Here is an 18,481-nt window from a genome sequence, read left to right as displayed (position 1 = left end):
ATAATGAAGATACAATGCCATGAAAATGGGAGATGGAAAAGACGTACGAGATCACCTTGAAGATACTGTTACAGTACAGAATGTATTTCCTGCTTCTTCTTCTAGTTCAGACATGAGTGCTCCAAGAACAGGAAGTTTATAACCCTTTTTTGCTGGATTGTTACCTGATCTAGTGGAATTTCTAGTGGAGTCTCAGCTTATCTGCATTACCCAGTGTTGATTCAGAGGGCCATAAAAAAAAGCGTACTACTTGAGCTTGGGCACGTGTAGTGTCATTTTATTGGAAGCTTGAAAGTGCTGCTCCCGCTCTCTTCAAAATCCCTAAGGCCTGAACCGGCTTTGTTTATGGAGTTCATAAACAGCATTCTTTATTGCTGAGAAGGAAAAGTGATTGAAGGGTGGGTAGCTGGAGTGAACCTTTGTGGTTGTCGTTTCAGTTCTTCGGGTTCCTTTGTTAATGAGTTGGCCAGATGGTATTGCAGGGCAGGAGAAATACAGAGGCAAAACTAATTTCTTTTCCTTGAAGGATCTCTCTGCACTTTATGGGATATAGTACAGTGCAGGCCAGTGCCAACAGTGTCTTTTAGGCAGCAGATTCTTTCATTACTGTGTAATTCATTGTCATGCTGTGAATGGGAGAAGGACCATACATGGGGAAAGACAGGTTTCTCAGCAGCTCGTTTGAGACTTTCCAACCTACTTACATGGACTTCAGTGGAGCAGCTCTGAATTTTGGCACAGCTTCATGCTTTTCTAACACAGAAATGCTTTGGCAAACACTTACTTGTTTACTCCTCAAACAGTTAGCCAACAGGAAGGATGCAGGAATGTGATGGGTGCTGTACTGGCTTAGCTCTGTTCCCAGGCTTTTGATGGTCTTATTAACATTTGCCCTTTAACAGCATAGCTGATATTTACAGAGCATTTGCTTTAAGATTCCTTCACTGGAGTGGCATATTTATTTTAAGAATATATTGAAATATCAAACGATGCCCATTGTAACTACAGTAACTAACCATATTTTTTATCGCTCTCACTATTGTTCTGAATGGGCAGCTGGATACAGACATGAGCAGAAAGTCTGCCTTGTGGGAAACTGAAAAGAGGAATCATCACCATAGTCAGCCTTCTAAGTTTATTCCTACAACTCTCCTCTGATTGTGATCACCTGGACATATTTGTGCTTCTTACTCTTGATACATCTGTTCAAGCTAGGAGAGTCCAAAGAAACCAAGTGAGTGAAAGGCAGGAGTTATTCCCAGAGGAGCAGTATCTCTGTAGCCAGGTGAGAGCTCTTAAGATATGGATACAAATACTTATGTTATCCTTGCTGTCTGTGGGGATGCTCTGACTTTACATTCGGGATAGTAACTGAGGCTTGATTTTTATGTTTCTCAAGAGACCATAAGCTTTGCTGCTGCACAGAGGTACTCTGACTATGGGCTAGATATGTCCACACAAGGAGTTGGTACAGATGAACTGTTCAGCAGTAATTGCTTGACCTGTAGTACTGTCCCCACGTAAGCATTCCCAAAAGACGATTAAGCTAGTTCTTGATGCTCATAGAGTCCAGTTGCCTTTGTAAGAGCCTGTGACAGATTCCTGGTTGGTGCAAGGTGTCTGCTTATGAAAGCAACCTTGGGACTCATTACCAAAACTTCACTTGGTAATTTGAGATAGAAGGATGCCTGATATCTCATCAGCATCTCTACTGTGCTTGATACTGCTTAAAAATACGAAAGCTGAAGGGATAGCCACCAGTGAAGCAAAGGCCATAAGAAATACTCAGTTATTTGCTGTGGCCAAGCAGTGGTAGATTCATCTTTCCAGTCTCCATGTATGAAACAGAAATGCAAGGGAAAGGAAGGTAAATACCATTTACAGTCCACTAACTGGTTTTACCTATGAGACTGGTTTGTCCCTGCTTTATACCTCATGCTGATGTTCACACATGCATAGACTCAATCCCAGAGCAGAAGAGAAAACACAGCCAGCCTGATGTGTTAGTGCATTTCCTGGGAGTGCAGACACAGGAGTTGAGAAGGGGGAGTTTGAGGTCCTCAGAGCTCAAAAATGAGTGACTTTGCAAGAGTATGTGGAACTAGGCTTACACATGGGGCAGATGTAGGTTCCCAGCAGTTAATATGCTGAAGTAATTACATAAATTTAAATGGGGAAACTGAAAAAAATTAAAATACTAAAGGCTAGAGTCTTTCTCAGTGCATTAAGACCATCTGTGACACAAAGACAGTATGTTCCAAAGCATTAGCCAATGGAAATCTCTAGGAAGGCGTGCAAGAGAGGAGGATTTCATATTGTCCTGAAAAACGTACACATAAGGAATTTGGTATCGCCTCAAGAAGGAGGAGGTATTTTTGTTATTATGTAATTTTTCCCATATACTACTTCAACACTAGACAGTATATCCCGGTTGTGAAGGCATGCATGCTTGTTCTGCTTTTGAGCTTTTTTTTTTTTTTCTTTATTCCATCAGGGAGTCCTCGACATACCTTTTGCTGAGATTACTGATTGATGGGTGCAGCTGCCAAATCAGAAACTTAAACATTTCATTTAAATTTGCAGTGAGCTGGCTGTGCGCTCTGCTGCAGGCCACTATTCTCTGCTGCAGGCCACTATTCTCTGCTGCACCTGCAGACCCCTGACTTGCAATGTCTACATCAATCCCACTCTTTCCTCTCTACTTGGAGAAAGTTCTCTCCACCCTGATTCAGAACATTGCCTGTGCTAGGTTTCCTTCTGCAAACAGATGCCACGCAGCAGTTGGCAATCACTGGGAGCTTGTTGTATCTTCTGGCTTGGGGCCCATACATCTTGTCGTTTCTTGGCCTCCATCCCGTGCATGCTGCACACTTGCAGCATTTTGACAAAGCTGCCTGTAGAGCTGCACAGGGTAGAAGGCTGAAGGGATTCCCTTAGTCAAATGCACCTGCCTCCTGCAGAAAAGGGGCCTTAAGGTGTTGCTGGTTTGCTCCAACAACCTCCTGTTCTGTACCATGGAGTGTCCCACATTTGATGATAATCTTACTATTGGGTTGATTTCTTGAATTTGAATACTCTTAGGACAGGATAGCTTTGTTAAGTTACGTCTTTCTGGAGCATACAATTTTTATGTTTAGCCTTCAGGGAGAATTTGGGTTTTGTTCACTGAGTCTGCCCTAGCAGAAGTGTCTCCAGCATTACTTTTTCACTGTTCATCCAGACATTACTTGAGCACCAGAGTGTCAGTTATTTTTGGTAAAGCACTTAACCAGCAGCTTTGATACTTGGAATTGCCAGTTGCACAGGGGAAATCTGTAGTGTGTGTTGTCCCAGGTCATAATAAATGGCCACTTTGCTATCAAAGTATTTTGTTTTGGATTTATTTTTCCTACATATCATGCAGCAATGTATTTACAGTAAAAGGCCTTTTTCACTGGTGGAAAAATGATTCAATAAATTATATGATACATCTTAGGGCTAATGGGGGAAAAAACGGCGGAATATGGAAACATGGGTAGCATGGGAAAACACTGGGAAATGAAGACACATTGAATATATGCATAGGGCTTCTCCCTTCCTATGCCTTTTTATGTTAGGGGGATTCACTGAGTAGGCTGTTTTTGACTTAGTGTTTGGGAAGCAAGTCTGGGATAAATTTAACAAAATGTTTTCCAGTTAATGCAGGTGGAGGCCAGGGTAACAGTATGTGGTCCACAGAGTAGGTACCACTACAGTCATGTTCACTGTTGCCTTAAATTTAGTGTAAGGATCTGAATTACGTAGCCAAAGTATGCAGATTCTGGGATACTCCATTTCTGTAGACTTGTTTAAAGATGAGGGTAGCTGGAACCGATTCCTCTATGCATCTCCTTTTCATCTTGTTCATACAAAGAACAGTGAGTAGCAAGCTCAAATACATCCACTGAGACATCATAATTTAAACAGCACTGATAAACCACAGGTGCAGTCTCCTAGAGTGGTTTAATGTGGCCTTAGATGAGAACCAGCCATATTGTACAGATTTCTTTTTCTTCAGACTTTTCTATTGTCAGTATTTCTGAAGTTTCAAGGAATTTGCTTTGGTAGAGAAGTAACTGGGGAAAACTGTTACCATCTCAGTGAATCTTAGTCTATATTCAGAATCCTGTCTATTAACTTTAATACGTAAAATAAGTGTCTACTGCTCTTCATTTAGATTAGCTCTGTGTATCTGGTGTAGTTAGAGACAGTGAATTTATTGTGATTTGGGTGTCTGCAACACCATTAGTAATGAACTTGCTGTTACAACATTAATTTAAAACTTCACTGAAGATGGACAAAATTCGATACAGCAGTTACAAATAAGAAAACGGTCCTAAGTCTGACACAAGTATTTCCTGTACAATTTGAAGTCCATGGACTTTGACCGATCTATAACAGACTTGACTTTAATTTGAGGAAGTTTACTGAAATAAAATTATGGGATTCACAGCCAGTTACAATGGAGCTAGACATGCGATATCTGCATAGCTGTACTTGAATTTCATAGGCTTTCTGAGAGCATTGCTAGCTCCCTACCTCTGAAATCATGCAGAGTTAACAAAGTTTTTAAGGGTGTGTTTAATTCTAAGCATTTAAGCAGTTCTGCTGTTTGCAGTGGTTTCTGTCAAATATGGAGGCTGTGGTGATCTGATTTAAAAGAAGATAATACTTGGCTCTTTGAATCCAAGGGTCTTGTCCACAGGAGTTCGCATAAAACATCAGAACTTGGTTAAACTTTAAAGCTTCATACACTTTCGGATGGCATGAAATTTATAACTTTGATATCTGAGTAGGGCGGAGTACAGAGGAGGTGTTTTAGTGATCTAATGCCTAAAAATACAAGTAGAGTAAGAGAAATCCAAATTTGGCAGTGGCAGCTGCACAGATTGTAAGGATGACTGCATTCATCGTGACTTTATGTTTTCAGTGTGGCAGTTAATCAAGGAAGGATTTGGGGCTTGGTTCTGAATATGGAAGAGAGCTGGTAACTGAATTTTGCAAGTATGTGTTATTCCTTATGATATCTGTGCTGACTCTCTGCTAAATCTGGTAAGAATTATAGAGCTATTGATCTTTGTCTCCCAGTGTCTGTAATTTAGGATGATGAAGCATTTTTTTCTTTGAGAAGAACTTGTCAGCTGAAATATGCCTACGTGGTTTTAAAATCAATATTGTGGGTGGTAGGTGAAGTGACAAATCAAGGTGGTTTTTAATTACTTTTTTACATTTTATTACTTTCTGAACTGAGCCTATGCTTCGATAAGTATTTGCGCACAAGCCCATTTTTAGCACTTAGAGCAGTCTTACTAAAGATGACTGTTCTGTTGCTTTAAGTTCAGTCCAGGCCTAAACACTTAGAATCATAGAATGGTTTGGCTTGGAAGGGACCCTTAAAGGTCACCTAGTCCAAACCCTCATCAATGAGCAGGGACATCTTCAACTAGATCTGATTGCTCAGAGCCCCATCCAACCTGACCTTGAATGTTTCTAGGAATGTTTCTACCATTCCTCTCTGGGCAACCTCTTCCAGTGTTTCACCACCCTCATCATAAACAATTTCTTCCTTATATCTAGTCTGAATCTACCCTCTTTCACTTTAAAACCATTACTCCTTGTCCTATCACAACAGGCCCTACTAAAAAGTCTGTCCTCATCTTTCTTATGAGCCCCCCTTAAATATTGAAAGGCCGCGATAAGGTCTCTCCAGGCTAAACAACCCCAACTATCTCAGCCTGTCCTCACAGGAGAGATGTTCCATCCCACTGATCATTTTTGTGGCCCTCTTCTGGACTCGCTTGAGCAGGTCCGTGTCCTTCTTATATTGGGGCCCCCAGAGCTGGACACAGCACTGCAGGTGGGGTCTCACAAGAGCAGAGTAGAGCGGGAGAATCCCCTTCCTCAACCTGCTGGCCACACTTCTTTTGATGCAGCCCAGGATACAGTTGGCTTTCTGGGCTGTGAGTGCATGTTGCTGGCTCATATTCAGCTTTTCATCTACCAGTACCCCCAAGTCCATCTCTGCAGGGCTGCCTTAATACCTTTATCCCCCAGCCTGTGTTGATCCCAGGGATTGCCCTGACCCATGTGCAGGACCTTGCACTTGGTCTTGTTGAAACCCATGAGGTTCACCTGGTCCCACTTCTCAAGTTTGCCCAGGTCCCTCTGAATGACATCCCATCCCTTGGGCATGTCAACTTCACCACTCAGCTTGGTGTCATCTGCAAACTTGCTGAGGGTGCACTCAACACCACTGTCTATGTCGTTGATGAGGACACTAAACAGCACTGGTCCCAGTACGGACTTGTCACTGATCTCCCTCTGGACATTGAGCCGGTGGCCACTACCCTCTGGATGCGACCATTCAGCCAATTCATTATCCACTGGACAGTCCATCCATCAAATCAATCTCTCTCCAATTTAGGAGTTGTGGGGGACTGTGTCAAAGGCCTTACAGAAGTCCAGATAAATGACATCCATAGCTCTTCCCTTGCCTTAAGCTCTACTATTATGGAAAAGAACACCAGCGTAGTTCAGGTAGGTTTAAATGATGTTTTTCCACAGCCTCTCTGACATCTTTGTCCCTGCTAGTGTAGTACCGATAGCACTCAAACTGTGGCTTTGGCACTTGCTTCCTCGCACACAGAAATTCTGTGCCGTGGCCAGTAATGTAATGAATCAGGCCCTCCTTTGGAGCATAGGAATAGAAAGTGAGAGAGTAATATCAGAAGTGTGAGAGGAATGTAACTGAAAAATCTCACTGCAGAATCATCCCTGTCTTTGAAAGCCCTTTGGGCCTGGAAGATACATGGTCCTTACAGCTGTAGGAGATTCATCCCATCCAGATTCATCTCAGAAGTCCCTGACTGCAATAAAATGGTGGTGAATCTGGTGGTGTATGAGAGCTGACTGCACTATGAAGCTTTCGAAAACAGCACAAGTACAGCATAAATACTTGGTCTATTCACTGAATAACTTGAAGGGCTTTGCTGTCTCAGCAGGAATTTCCACCTGATTCTCTGGGACAACTTACGATGACCTAAACCCTCCAGCAACCTGATATAATTCACTGTCATTGTCGTTACCATTAAGAGCTTACAGCTCTGTGTGTGATTAGAAATCCCATTGAAATAGTTGGTGTTTTAAATGGAGTGAATGTGATGTATTTGTTTCAAGAGGTATCAGTGGCCAAATACCAAGCCTGGGTAACTTTGATAGGTGGCTCATTCCCTCATTATTTGACTGGACAGAACTGGTTGAATCAGGTTGGTTAGCTGTCAGGCAAGAGATAAATCTGGCTGATGGTCTCCCTTTCTCAGTTGTTCATGAAGCAGGGGTAACACTGATGAGTAGATAGATTGATGTGTAAGGTGTTTGCTGATAGCTAGCCATATTGAGTCTAAAGAGAGAGAGAAAACAGCATTCTAAATTTCCCTGCATTGCTCACCCATGCCTAGGTTTTTACAGAGAAACATGCCTTTTACTATTCTGTAGAATGTTTGTATTGATACACACAGCTTATAAACTGAAAGAGCCCTAGGCTGGCAAATATGAAGCCCTTCAGAAGGTAATATGGACCTCTTTGTTTTGGTGGCCAACTCTGAGTACCATTTGTTTATTAAGGAAGTTTTTGAGTGAGGTTTCTCTCTTGCCTGGAAGAGTACTGTGTTCATGCAGTATTAAATAAAAGAATGTGCTGTATATGTTTTAAAAACCTCCTGGTTTTTTGATTATAACCTTATGGAAACATCTTTATCATCCTTTCAGTTATGACATTTAAATATAAACTCACAGCTAGCTTCTTCCAAAAGTTCTGCATTTAGATTTCATATTTACTTACTCATTTGAGTATGAATTGCCCTAATTATTTACATGTTCATGCATAGCTTAGGATATTGGAAGTTTTCTTCTTCCTCCTTGAGAAGATGAGCGAGGTACTCAGAAAAGCAGGATGGCCTGTGCTAAGGATCTGTATCTTTACTCCATGTTGATGCATATGCACGGAGCTCTTTAGACTCATCTTGGTGTTCTTCAAGAACAGAGAAAGATTAGAGCCACCATACCACATCAGATCTTTAGAATATATGGCATATTTATCTTTGATCTTTACACCCAGGAACTTTTAACACCTCACAGGGAGATGAAACATCTCTGTGATGCACCCAGTCAGTTATAAAGAATCTTGGCAGTGGTATGTGTGGGATGATGCCACCTTGACTGGTCACCTTGCACCTCTAGGGGAAAGATTTTCTTGGACTTTCTTCAACACCCATCGTGATGTATGTTTATACTGGTCATAAAACTGACTAGTCTCTATTAAAACTGCAAACACAGTTTCTTACAGCTGAACTTTCTGAGACAGCAAAACTTGAAAGTCAAATGCAGGATGTATGGTCTAGTAATTCCTTGTAGTTGTCTGCTCTTTGGTGTTTTGACTATCCTTTATTGGGATGGTCCCTTTGATCGTTAGTAGCATCTGATACTATTTTACTTGTATTTAGCTAGAACTAAGATGTTTCAGTGACAGAGTAGCAGACTTTGGCAGAGCCCATGCTTTCAGCAGCCACAGCCTGTAACTATAATGTAACAGCCCACAAAACATCTGGTTCACGCTGTATCGGATCTTTGTCAAATGCAGTTTGAGGTTAAGCTTTACCAGGTAAAAAACTTTCAGGAGACAAATACCAAATTATTTGCTCTTCAACCAAAACATCCCTATTCTTTGAGGTTCTTGGATTTATTGGCATCGTCTTCCAAACTGAAGCTTTTTATGTATTTACAAAGATTTATAGATTTCTCTTTGGCAGACTATATCAGTTAGATTTTGCCTGGGACAAAATACTCCTTTGACATGTGCCACACAACATTAGGCATCTTGGTATTCGTATCTTCAGTTCACTTGTTGGATAGATGAGAATGTCAAAGGGGAAATTACAAAATCACACAGTGGTTGAGGTTGAAAGGACCTCTGAGGGTCATCTCGTCCAACTCCCTTGCTCAACCAGGATCACCTACAGCCGGTTGCACAGGACCACGTCCAGATGGCTTTTGAATATCTCCACAGATGGAGACTCCAAAATCTCCCTGGGCCACCTGTGCCAGTGCTCAGTCACCCTCACAGTGAAAAAGTGTTTCCTGATGTTCAGAGGGAACCTCCTGTGTTTCAGTTTGTGCCCATTGTCTTCTGTCCTGTCACTGGGCACCAATGAAAAGAGCCTGGCTCCATCTTCTTTACATCTTCCCTTCAGGTATTTGTACACTTAGATAAGATCCCACCTGAGCCTTCTCCAGGCTGAACAGTACTGGCTCTCTCAGCCTTTCCTGAGAGGAGAGATTCACCAGTCCCTTCATCATCTTCACGTCCCTTCATTGGACTCTTTCCAGTATGTCCATGGCTCTCTTGTACAACTCTGGGGAGCCCAGCACTCTTAAGTGCGGACTTATCAGTGCTGAGTAGAGGGGGTCACCTCCCTTGACCTGCTGGGAACACTTCTGCTAATGCAGCACAGGACACTGTTGGCCTTCTTTGTGGCAAGGGCACATTGCTGGCTCATGGTCAACTTGTCCACCAGGACTTCCAGGTCCTTCTCTGCCAAGTTGTTTTCCAGCTGGGTAGCCCCCAGCATGTATTGGTTGTTCCTCCCCAGGTGCAGGAGTTTGCACTTCCTCTTGTGGAACTGAATGAGATTCTTGTCAGTCCTTTTCTCGAGCCTGTCAAGGTCCCTCTGGATGGCAGCATGACTCTCTGGCATGTCAGTCACTCCTCCCAGTTTTGTGTCATCCGCAAACTTGCTGATGGTACACTCTGCCCCATCATCCAGCTCATTAAGGCTAGTTGCTTGCCTCCATCTAGACTTCATAATAGTGATCCAAGATAAGAAACAAAGTCAGGTTAGCATTTGCTTGATGATTGTTGTTAAATCTGAAAAAAAAAACCAAACAAAAACCAAAAACCCAAACTAAAAGCAACATAAACCAAATGTGAAGAGCTGTGAGCTAAAACACAAAGCATGATACTGTTTCCGGAAGTCTTCTTGAGAGAATCGAGACAGCCGCTGTACAAGACGGTATTTTAATGACTAGGCAGCGGCTTTCTTTTCTGTTTGTTAATATTTTTAAGAACATTATGAGCTGAGAGCAACTCAACTACCTTGTAGTTAAGGGTAGTCCTTACCTGGGGAATGGTGGGATTCTTCCACTCATGACCTTTATAAACCTCACTTGAATCTGTCATTCAGTGGATTGCCTGCTCTGGAGGCAAAACGCAAATGAAGATATGCTGCACAACCTCCCGCAGTACCTGGTACAGAGTGTAACAAGATACAGCCTGTAGAAATGTGTTACAACATGCAACAAGTTTCCATAGGAACTTTTTTTTTTGTTTCCTTTTAAACTAAAGCTTGAACTTCTTACAGATTTCTTGTGTGCCTTAGTAACAGCCCTCCCAGGGGTTTCAATGGCTAGCCTCCACATCCCCCACAGGGTGAGGTTGCACATTAGGCTAATCACAAGAAGTTGAAGAAAATTAAAATATCCTTTATAAAGTGTTTGGGGTTTTTTTCTTCTCTTTTGTATCTTTTAATAACTAAATACGCTTGTCTTCCCAGTATCATCTTGATAATGAATAACCTATAGCATTGCTATTTTGCAGGGTATTGTCCTCACTTTGTAAGGTATTGTTCTCTCAGACTTCATTGCATGAAACATACGCATGTACATGAACAAAGAAATCTGCCAAAAAATTTTCTCTTCAGAGCTTCACCACCCAAAAAGCATTTAAGCTGCCTCTGTTCATAGTTCTTTAATCTACTTTGTGAGGAATTCAAATTACTAGAAATCTTTTCTACCCACAGGCACACCTTCATCTCAGTGGCACCCCAGTGAAGTGCTGATGTTAACAATAGTTGTGCAGGTGGCTTTTTCACAGGGTTACTAAAAACTGTGGAATGAGATACTGAATATTGTTCCTTCCTATTGTTAATAAGGATTAAAGACACATTGCTTAAATGAAAAAGTTTATTTAGCTTTTAATACATATGAGTTCAAGGAATGCTTTTTTCTACACATATTTTTATACTAATGCAACTGAAATCAGTTTGGCACAGAAAGAAAGTAAATTTAAGTTGAATTCAGATATCAGTTGCCATTACTTGTAGACTATATTGTAAAGAAATAACTACAATGCTATGATACTGTTTTCCAAAGCTATCAGAATACTAGCTTATAGATCAGCTGCAACAGGGGGTGGAAAACAATGGTTCCTTCCACTTCTTAATGATTTTGAAGTGCCCTAAAAAGGCAGTGGTAATCCTAAATTTGAATCTGATCTTTCAGACACAATTTTCCTGCAGAGCTCGTATGTGATTGTAATGCCATTTGTTGGAAGTGCCTGCATCCAAGTGATCTTTTAGCACCAGAAAGCGAGAAGAATTGCAGACTGTACCAAAACTCTTATTTTTCCTTTCAGAGCACCAGTATAATAAACAGGTTTTTTTATGGAATTCTCCAGTATAAGGAGCTTCTGTAAATCAGTGTAAAGTTCATAAACAATTTGCACAGAATCTGATACATGTTGTTTGCCAGACATTGCCAGTTTCCTAGAGCTTCTTGCTGGGTAAGGCAGATTCTACAAATGCAGTACCTGGTAGCAAAATTATTTAGCTTTGTTAAATGTGTTCTTAAAATCAGGATGCACATGGTATGGTAGGGGTGGAAAGATTGTCTTCCTGCTGTTTTCCAGACTTCGATCACTGCTGCCATATGTGGTACATCATAAAAGTTGCCTGCTTTGCTTACATCTACATGTGCTTCTGTAAAATGCTCATGGGACGGTGTAGGAACTGTTTTAGTTTAAAGGTTTGTGCATATGTATAGTCACCATTTCTTGTTACTCTAGTGAAGAGCTTTTCTGGTGTGCATGGCATGAGCTCTAGGAGGTGGTGGTAAAGTAGCACCAAAAGGCCATGGTGAGAGATGACACTGTCCCTGAGAGACAATGGTCTCCTCCAGCTGGAGAAAAGGATCTTTGTTGGCATTTGTGCTATTCAACCGCTTCAGTAATGAACCAGAAAGAGACTGAATGCGCTGATAATAGAAAATTATTCAAGGTAGGAAAAACTAAAAGCTGGCTACAGGGACTTACAGAAGGCTCCTAATTTACTCTGTATAGGGTGAAAAAATGGTTAGTTGAATTTCCGTCACTATATGCTAACAAAGGTCCACAAAAAAACCACAAATTGTATAAATGTGTATGCTGATGAGCTCCAAATTAGCTATTGTTTTCAGAAAAGAGATCTTGATACTGCAGAAGCATTACAAAGCTGTCAGCTCAGTAACAAATAAAAAGTTGGGTTTTGATAAGAAGCCACTACTAAATCTGCCTACATATCTAATGCTGCTTGCAGTTCTGGCTACATTTCAAAAAGAACTTAGTAGAAGGTGAAAAGGTGTAAAGAAGAACAGCAAAAAGGATTAAATGTATCAGAATGACTTCTGTTAAATACGAGACTATATAAACTGGGATTTTTCTGTCTGATTAGAGACTACTACTGAAGTATAAAGTCAAGAATGATATGGGGAAGGTGTAAGGAACAATTATTTGCAAATTCTCATAATTCAAAATAAGGGAAAGATTATCTGTCACCATATCAAAAATAGAAGTACTTCTTGTTTTTATTTTAATCAATGTGTAACAATGTTGTGAAACTCCCAGCGGTAGTCTTGCGAAGGCTAAAGATAGAAGTGAACACAAGAGAAAATGGAACATAATCACAAAGGTTAGGTTCAATGTTTGCTGTTAAACAGTGAACCAGGTGCAACCTCAAAGTCAAAAAGAGCCCTAAACCACAGACTGCCAAAAGTTGGGGCAGTGCATGAGGCGCAGACTTCCGAACTTGCTCTCCTTCTCCCCTAAGCATCCTTTATATGCCACCTGATACTGAACACCCATGTGACACAGCACTGTCTCTTATGTTCTGTACACTTCTGCTGAAGGGTGAGAGCAAGAGCCCTGGCCTTCCTCTAGATGGGCTTAGTGGTGCTTGGAAACTTTGTCTTGGATTTAGGGAGCCCAGCTTCTAACTCTGTGTCCTGGCTGCCTCGGCAAAGAATGCCAATCCAGAACATTCATGGCCTGAGAAATTTCCTTCCAGGGCACGTGTTGACATCAATTGCCATTAAAAAGGATGGGGGAGGGCGATGAGAAGAGGTGTATAATTGCTTTTACCATCTGTTTCTCCAGTTGTGTCAAGAAGCAAATTCAATGGGAAATTTTTTAGTTTGTCTTCTGTGACACAGAAAATAACTTTTCTTACCTTCCTTTTTTTAATTTCACTCTTGCCCCTGTTCTTTCAATAGACACATCTTTATTTTTCTTTAAGTAATCTTTATCAAGCAGAATGGTTGATTTATATGTATTTTATATTATTATTTTGCACCTTGTCATATTCTTTGCTGTTTGTACACTGGTACAGAATGTCTTTCTGTTACAGATTATCTGAAAAGGCTGCTCTGCCCTTTTTTCCTTTCACATTTTATTTTTCTCTCTCTTTGCTTCTGTAGATGACAAAGTCCACAGTGGAAAGATCCAGCCAAACGTGCCTAGTGCCACAACCAGGCCAGTCAGATGGAATACCTCAGGTCAGCTTCCGATTAACAGATGGTGGTTCATGTTGGAAGGAGATGGATTTAACAGATGAGATCTCCTTCATTAACAGTGATGCATTTTTCTCCAGGTTAGTGCTCCTTTTTTTGTCTTTTTGTTTGTTCTGTACCTGCACCTTCACCTCTGAGCATTTTGAACACTTTTTTTGCATTGACACTTAGAAAGTCAGTATGCTGGGGTGTAAGGCAAATTAATGTGTGTATCCCTGTTGAAGCCACACATTCTAGCAGGTTCCTTACAAAGCCAGCTGTGTGCTTTAGTTTGCCTTTCCAATACAAATTTTCAAGCATATGAAAGTGACCTGCTTGGTGAAGGAGTGCAGATGGACAGGACTGATCTAAGACTGCTTCTTCATACGAATGTTAGATGTGCCAACCAGGAATGAGGCACTGCTGGACTTGCTACTCACAAACCAAGAAAACCTGGTTTGTGATATCTTGGTTAGTGATAGCCTTGGCTGCAGTGATCACAGTATTATGGAGTCTGGGATCCTGCTGAGCATGCTGAAGATTAGTACTAAGACAAAAGTTTTAAATTTTAAAAAAGCAAACTTCAGCTCGCTCCAAGTTCAGTTGGGAGGGATTACGTGGGAAGCTTCCATGGAGGATAAAGGAGCTAGCAAGTGCTGGGAGTTTTTTCAAGAATGCTCTCCTGGAAGCTCAAAAACAGTTCATCCCCTTTAAAGGTAAGGGAAGTAGGTAGAGCAAGAGACCTCCTTGGCTTAACTGTGAGCTTCTGAGTCTGCTCAAAACCAAGAGAGAAGCATACCAGAGATGGAAAACTGAACGAGTACCCGTTGAGAACTACAAGGGCATTGCCAGGGTGTGCAGCGATGATGCAGTTAGAAAAGCAAAAGCTCAGCTGGAATTGAAATTGGCCAGAGATGTCAAAAACTACAAGAAAGGGTTCTTTAAGTACATAAACAACAAGCAGAAACAGAAGGAAAATATTGGCCCACTGTCAAACAGGAGAGTTGAATTAGTCACCAAAACCACTGCAGAGGCAGAGGTTCTCAACACTTTCTTCACCTCTGTCTTTACCAACACTGTTGGGCCCCCGGCCTTGGGAACAAAAATCCAGTTCAGTGCAAACATAGACTTACCATCAGTGAAGGAAGAGTTTGTATGTGAACTATTGCAGGAGCTTGACCCCTACAAATCGATGGGCCCTGTCATTATCCACCTGAGGGTGTGTGCTGCATTTGTGTGGTGGGGTTTTTGATAGCAGGGAAGGGGGCTATAGCGGTGGCTTCCTGTGAGAAGTTTATCGAAAGCTCCCCCATCTCAAGTCAGACCCACCTCTGCGCCAAGGCTGAGCCAATTAGCAATGGTGGCCGCGCCTCTGTGATAATGTATTTAAGAAGGGAAACCTGAGAGGGGGTGGGGACTTGTGAGGAGATGTTAGGAGAAGGACACCTATGTGAACACCAAGGTCAGTGGAAGGAAGGACGAGGAAGGGGGTGAGGTGTGCTGGAGCAGAAAGCTCTCCTGTATCCCGTGGTGAGACAGCAGGGCCACCCTCCTTGCCACTCATGGAGGTCCACAGTGGAGCAGAGGCCAACCTGCGGCCTGTGGAGGACCCCACACCAGAGCAGGCAGCTGCGCTAGGCTGGGACTCTGAGGAGAGAAGGCAGCCCCACTGTTGTAGTTCAGCACTGGGATGACTGCAATGCATGGGGGTGAGTCACGCCGGAGCAGCATGGGAACAGCTGCAGCCTGTGGGAAGAACTCATAACAGAGAAAGTTCATGGAAGACTGACTCCCATGAGAAGAGAGCCACATGGAGCAGGGGAAAGAATGCAGAACAGTGCTCCCCCTGTCCCTGAGAAGGAAGAAGGGGCGAACTGACTGCACCCCCCCATCCCCTGCCCCTGCATGGCTGGGGAGAGGAGGTAGAGATATCGGGAACAAAACTCAGCCCAAGAAGAAGGAAGGGGTGGGGGGATGTGTTTTTAAGATATGGTAATGCTTCTCACTGTCCCATTCTTTCCATTAAGTGTTGTCCTTGTTAGTGTTTTGAATTAAAGTGATGTTCTTTTTCTTCCCCTAACGAGCCTGTCTTTCGCCTGTGACTGTAATGGGTGAGCCACCCCTCCTCGTCCTTATCCCGATTCCTGAGCCTTTTGATTCATTTTCTCCTTCCCAGTTCTAGGGGGGGAAGGGGTGAGTGAAGTGTTGCATGGTACTCCGTTGCCCTGCAGGCTGAAACCACGACGGGGTGTCAAGAGAGCTGGCTGATGTTGTTGTGAGACCACTCTCCATAATCTCTCAGAAGTCATGGAGATCAAGGGGTGTCCCAGAAAACTGAAAGAAGGCTAATATCACCCCCATCTACAAGAAGGGCTTAAAGCAGGATCCAGGAAATTATAGGCTCATGAGTCTTACTTCAATCCCTGGGAAAGTTATGGAACAAATTCTCCTGGGGGCTGTCACAAGTCAAATGAAGCACATGATTGGGAAAAGCCAGGAGGGATTCACCAAAGGCAAATCGTGCTTGACAAACCTGATTGACTTCTGTGACAAAGTAACCTGCTCGGTTGATGTGGGCAAGCTGTGGACATTGTCTACCTGGATTTCTCCAAGGCTTTCAATACGGTTCCCCACAGCCTCCTCCTAGAGAAACTGGTGTATTATGGTCTAGAGAAGTGGTCTGTGTGGTGGGTGGGGAACTGGCTGACAGGCCTCACCCAGAGGGTGGTGGCAAATAACTCCTTTTCAAACTGGCAACCTGTCACAAGTGGGGTCCCCCAGGGATCGATATTGGGCACAATGCTGTTTAATATTTTCATAAGTGATCTGGATGATGGGATCCAGTGTGCCCTGATGAAGTTTGCTGATGTGGGGAAGTGGACACTTTGGAAGGGAGAGCCACCCTCCAGGAAGACCTGGATAGGCTGGAAGAGTGGGCTAGCAAGAACCCTATGAAGTTCAGCAAGGACAAGTTTAAGGTCTTGCACCTGGGAAAACATAATCCACAAGTGCAGCACAGGCTGGGATCTACCTGGCTGGGGAGCAGCTCTGTGGAAAGGGACCTGGGAGTCCTGGTGGACAACAAGCTCAGTATGGAACAGCACACTCTTCAGTCTGTGCTGCAGCGGCAAAGAAAGCCAACAGGATGCTGGGCTTCATCAACAAGGGCATCACCAGCAGAGATAAAGATGTCATCATCCCACTCTACTCAGTGCTTGTCAATCCACACCTGGAATACTGTGGTCAGTTTTGGTCCCTGCTATACAAAAAAAGACGTGGACAGGCTGGAGAGGGTCCAGAGGAGGGCCACAAAGATCAAAGGACTGGGAAGCCTGCCATGTGAGGAAAGGCTGAGAGAATTGGGTTTGTTCAGCCTTGAGAAGAGAAGGCTTAGGAGAGACCTTATCACTGTGTCCCAGTATTTAAAGGGTGGGTACAAAGATGGAGACTCCCTTTTCACATGGAAAAGATGAGGGGTAATGGGTACAAGTTAGCTGGAGAGATTCCAATTGGACACAAGAGGAAAATTTTTCACAATGAGAACAATCAGCCACTAGAATAATCTCCCCAGGGAAGTGGTAGATTCCCCCACATTGGACACTTTTAAGATTCAGCTGGACAATGTGCTGGGCCATCTTGTCTAGGCCGTGCTTTCACACAGAAAGGTTGGACCAGATGATCCTTGAGATCCCTCCCAACCAGGTATTCTATGATTCTATGAAGATCAGGCACTAGAAATTACACTGAGCACAAGATGCGACCGAAATGTAAGGTGTCTCCTCCGAGTAGTTAAGCGTATTTGATCTGCCCAGTTTAAGTCTTAATAGATGTCTGACTTTATTCCCATTCTCAGTCCAAAAAGGAAGCAGCTTTTGAGGGGTTTTGTCTTTCTGGCAGGAATGATGATAGTACTAGTTGTTTTTCAGACAAGACAGAGAATAAAGTATCTATAAAAGTATCTAACTGAATTTATCTATAAAAGTCTATCTGTCTAGAGCATCTATATAAAAGATTATCTTGAGTTGCAATTGCTGGCATTTTGCCAATGAGGTGAACAGGTAATGGGCAATTTGATTTCTTGTAAAGTCCTTCCCTGAACATCAGACTGAACCGGTATCTTTTAGTTGTCTCAGGATATTGAATTGAGTCTGTCATTCCCTTTCTTCTTGCGTCTAGTGCAGCATGTGAAGAATTCAGGTTACGGTGGGAAATTAGTGTATGCTACTGAAATATGGGGTTGGCTTTATGTGGGAAATAGTGCTATTTACATGTCATGAAACATGACACCGCAGTGTCTCTACATACCAACCAGAACACAAAACAGAGGCAGTGCTGCCAGACACGTAACTGAGTGACTTCACTGTGTAAGCAGGAGACGGGTGCTATTCTCAGCACTAGCTCAGACAGACAGACAGCACTTGGCTTACGAGACAAGTTAGCAAATTATGCACTTACACCAGATTTTGATTCATAATAATTGTGGGACAAGTTAGGAAATTATGCACTAATACCAGATTTTGAATCATAATGATGGTGGTGAAGCATAGATGTCAAATCCAGTTTCTAGCCCTTGTGGGCACACATGCTCTTTAACTTCTATCTGTGTCAGCTGTGTGGTTTACTGTCCGCAAGCCTGCCCCCAGAACTCCTGCAGCCAGAAGACATCAGGTTTGTTTACACGTCTTCATTAATCTAGCTCCTTTTGACTGAGATGAGTTAGGAAACAATTACCAAAGCAGTCAGCTGGCAAAACTGAGAAGCAGTACAGTTCTACCAACCAGACAGGGCCAAGCAGGTGGGGCTGGGTCAGAAGTTACGGCCTCTTGCATTG

At 42.7% G+C, this 18,481-nt stretch overlaps 1 protein-coding gene across 8 annotated transcripts in view; it reads left to right on the top strand.

Annotated features, from left to right (window-relative positions):
- The window catches only part of FAM13A (family with sequence similarity 13 member A), a 142,243-nt gene that overhangs the window by 45,726 nt on the left and 78,036 nt on the right, over window positions 1–18,481 (top strand). For all 8 annotated transcript variants that reach the window (XM_074866737.1, XM_074866736.1, XM_074866735.1 and 5 more), the window contains one exon: window positions 13,579–13,751. In XM_074866737.1, coding sequence (XP_074722838.1) covers window positions 13,579–13,751 — 173 coding nt within the window. The remainder of the gene's footprint in view (window positions 1–13,578; window positions 13,752–18,481) is intronic.

This window comes from Strix uralensis, chromosome 4 (assembly GCF_047716275.1).
Source record: "Strix uralensis isolate ZFMK-TIS-50842 chromosome 4, bStrUra1, whole genome shotgun sequence".
NCBI classification, from domain to species: Eukaryota; Metazoa; Chordata; class Aves; order Strigiformes; family Strigidae; genus Strix; species Strix uralensis.
Note: the sequence above shows the minus strand (reverse complement) of the source record. Positions and strands in the feature narration are given on the sequence as shown.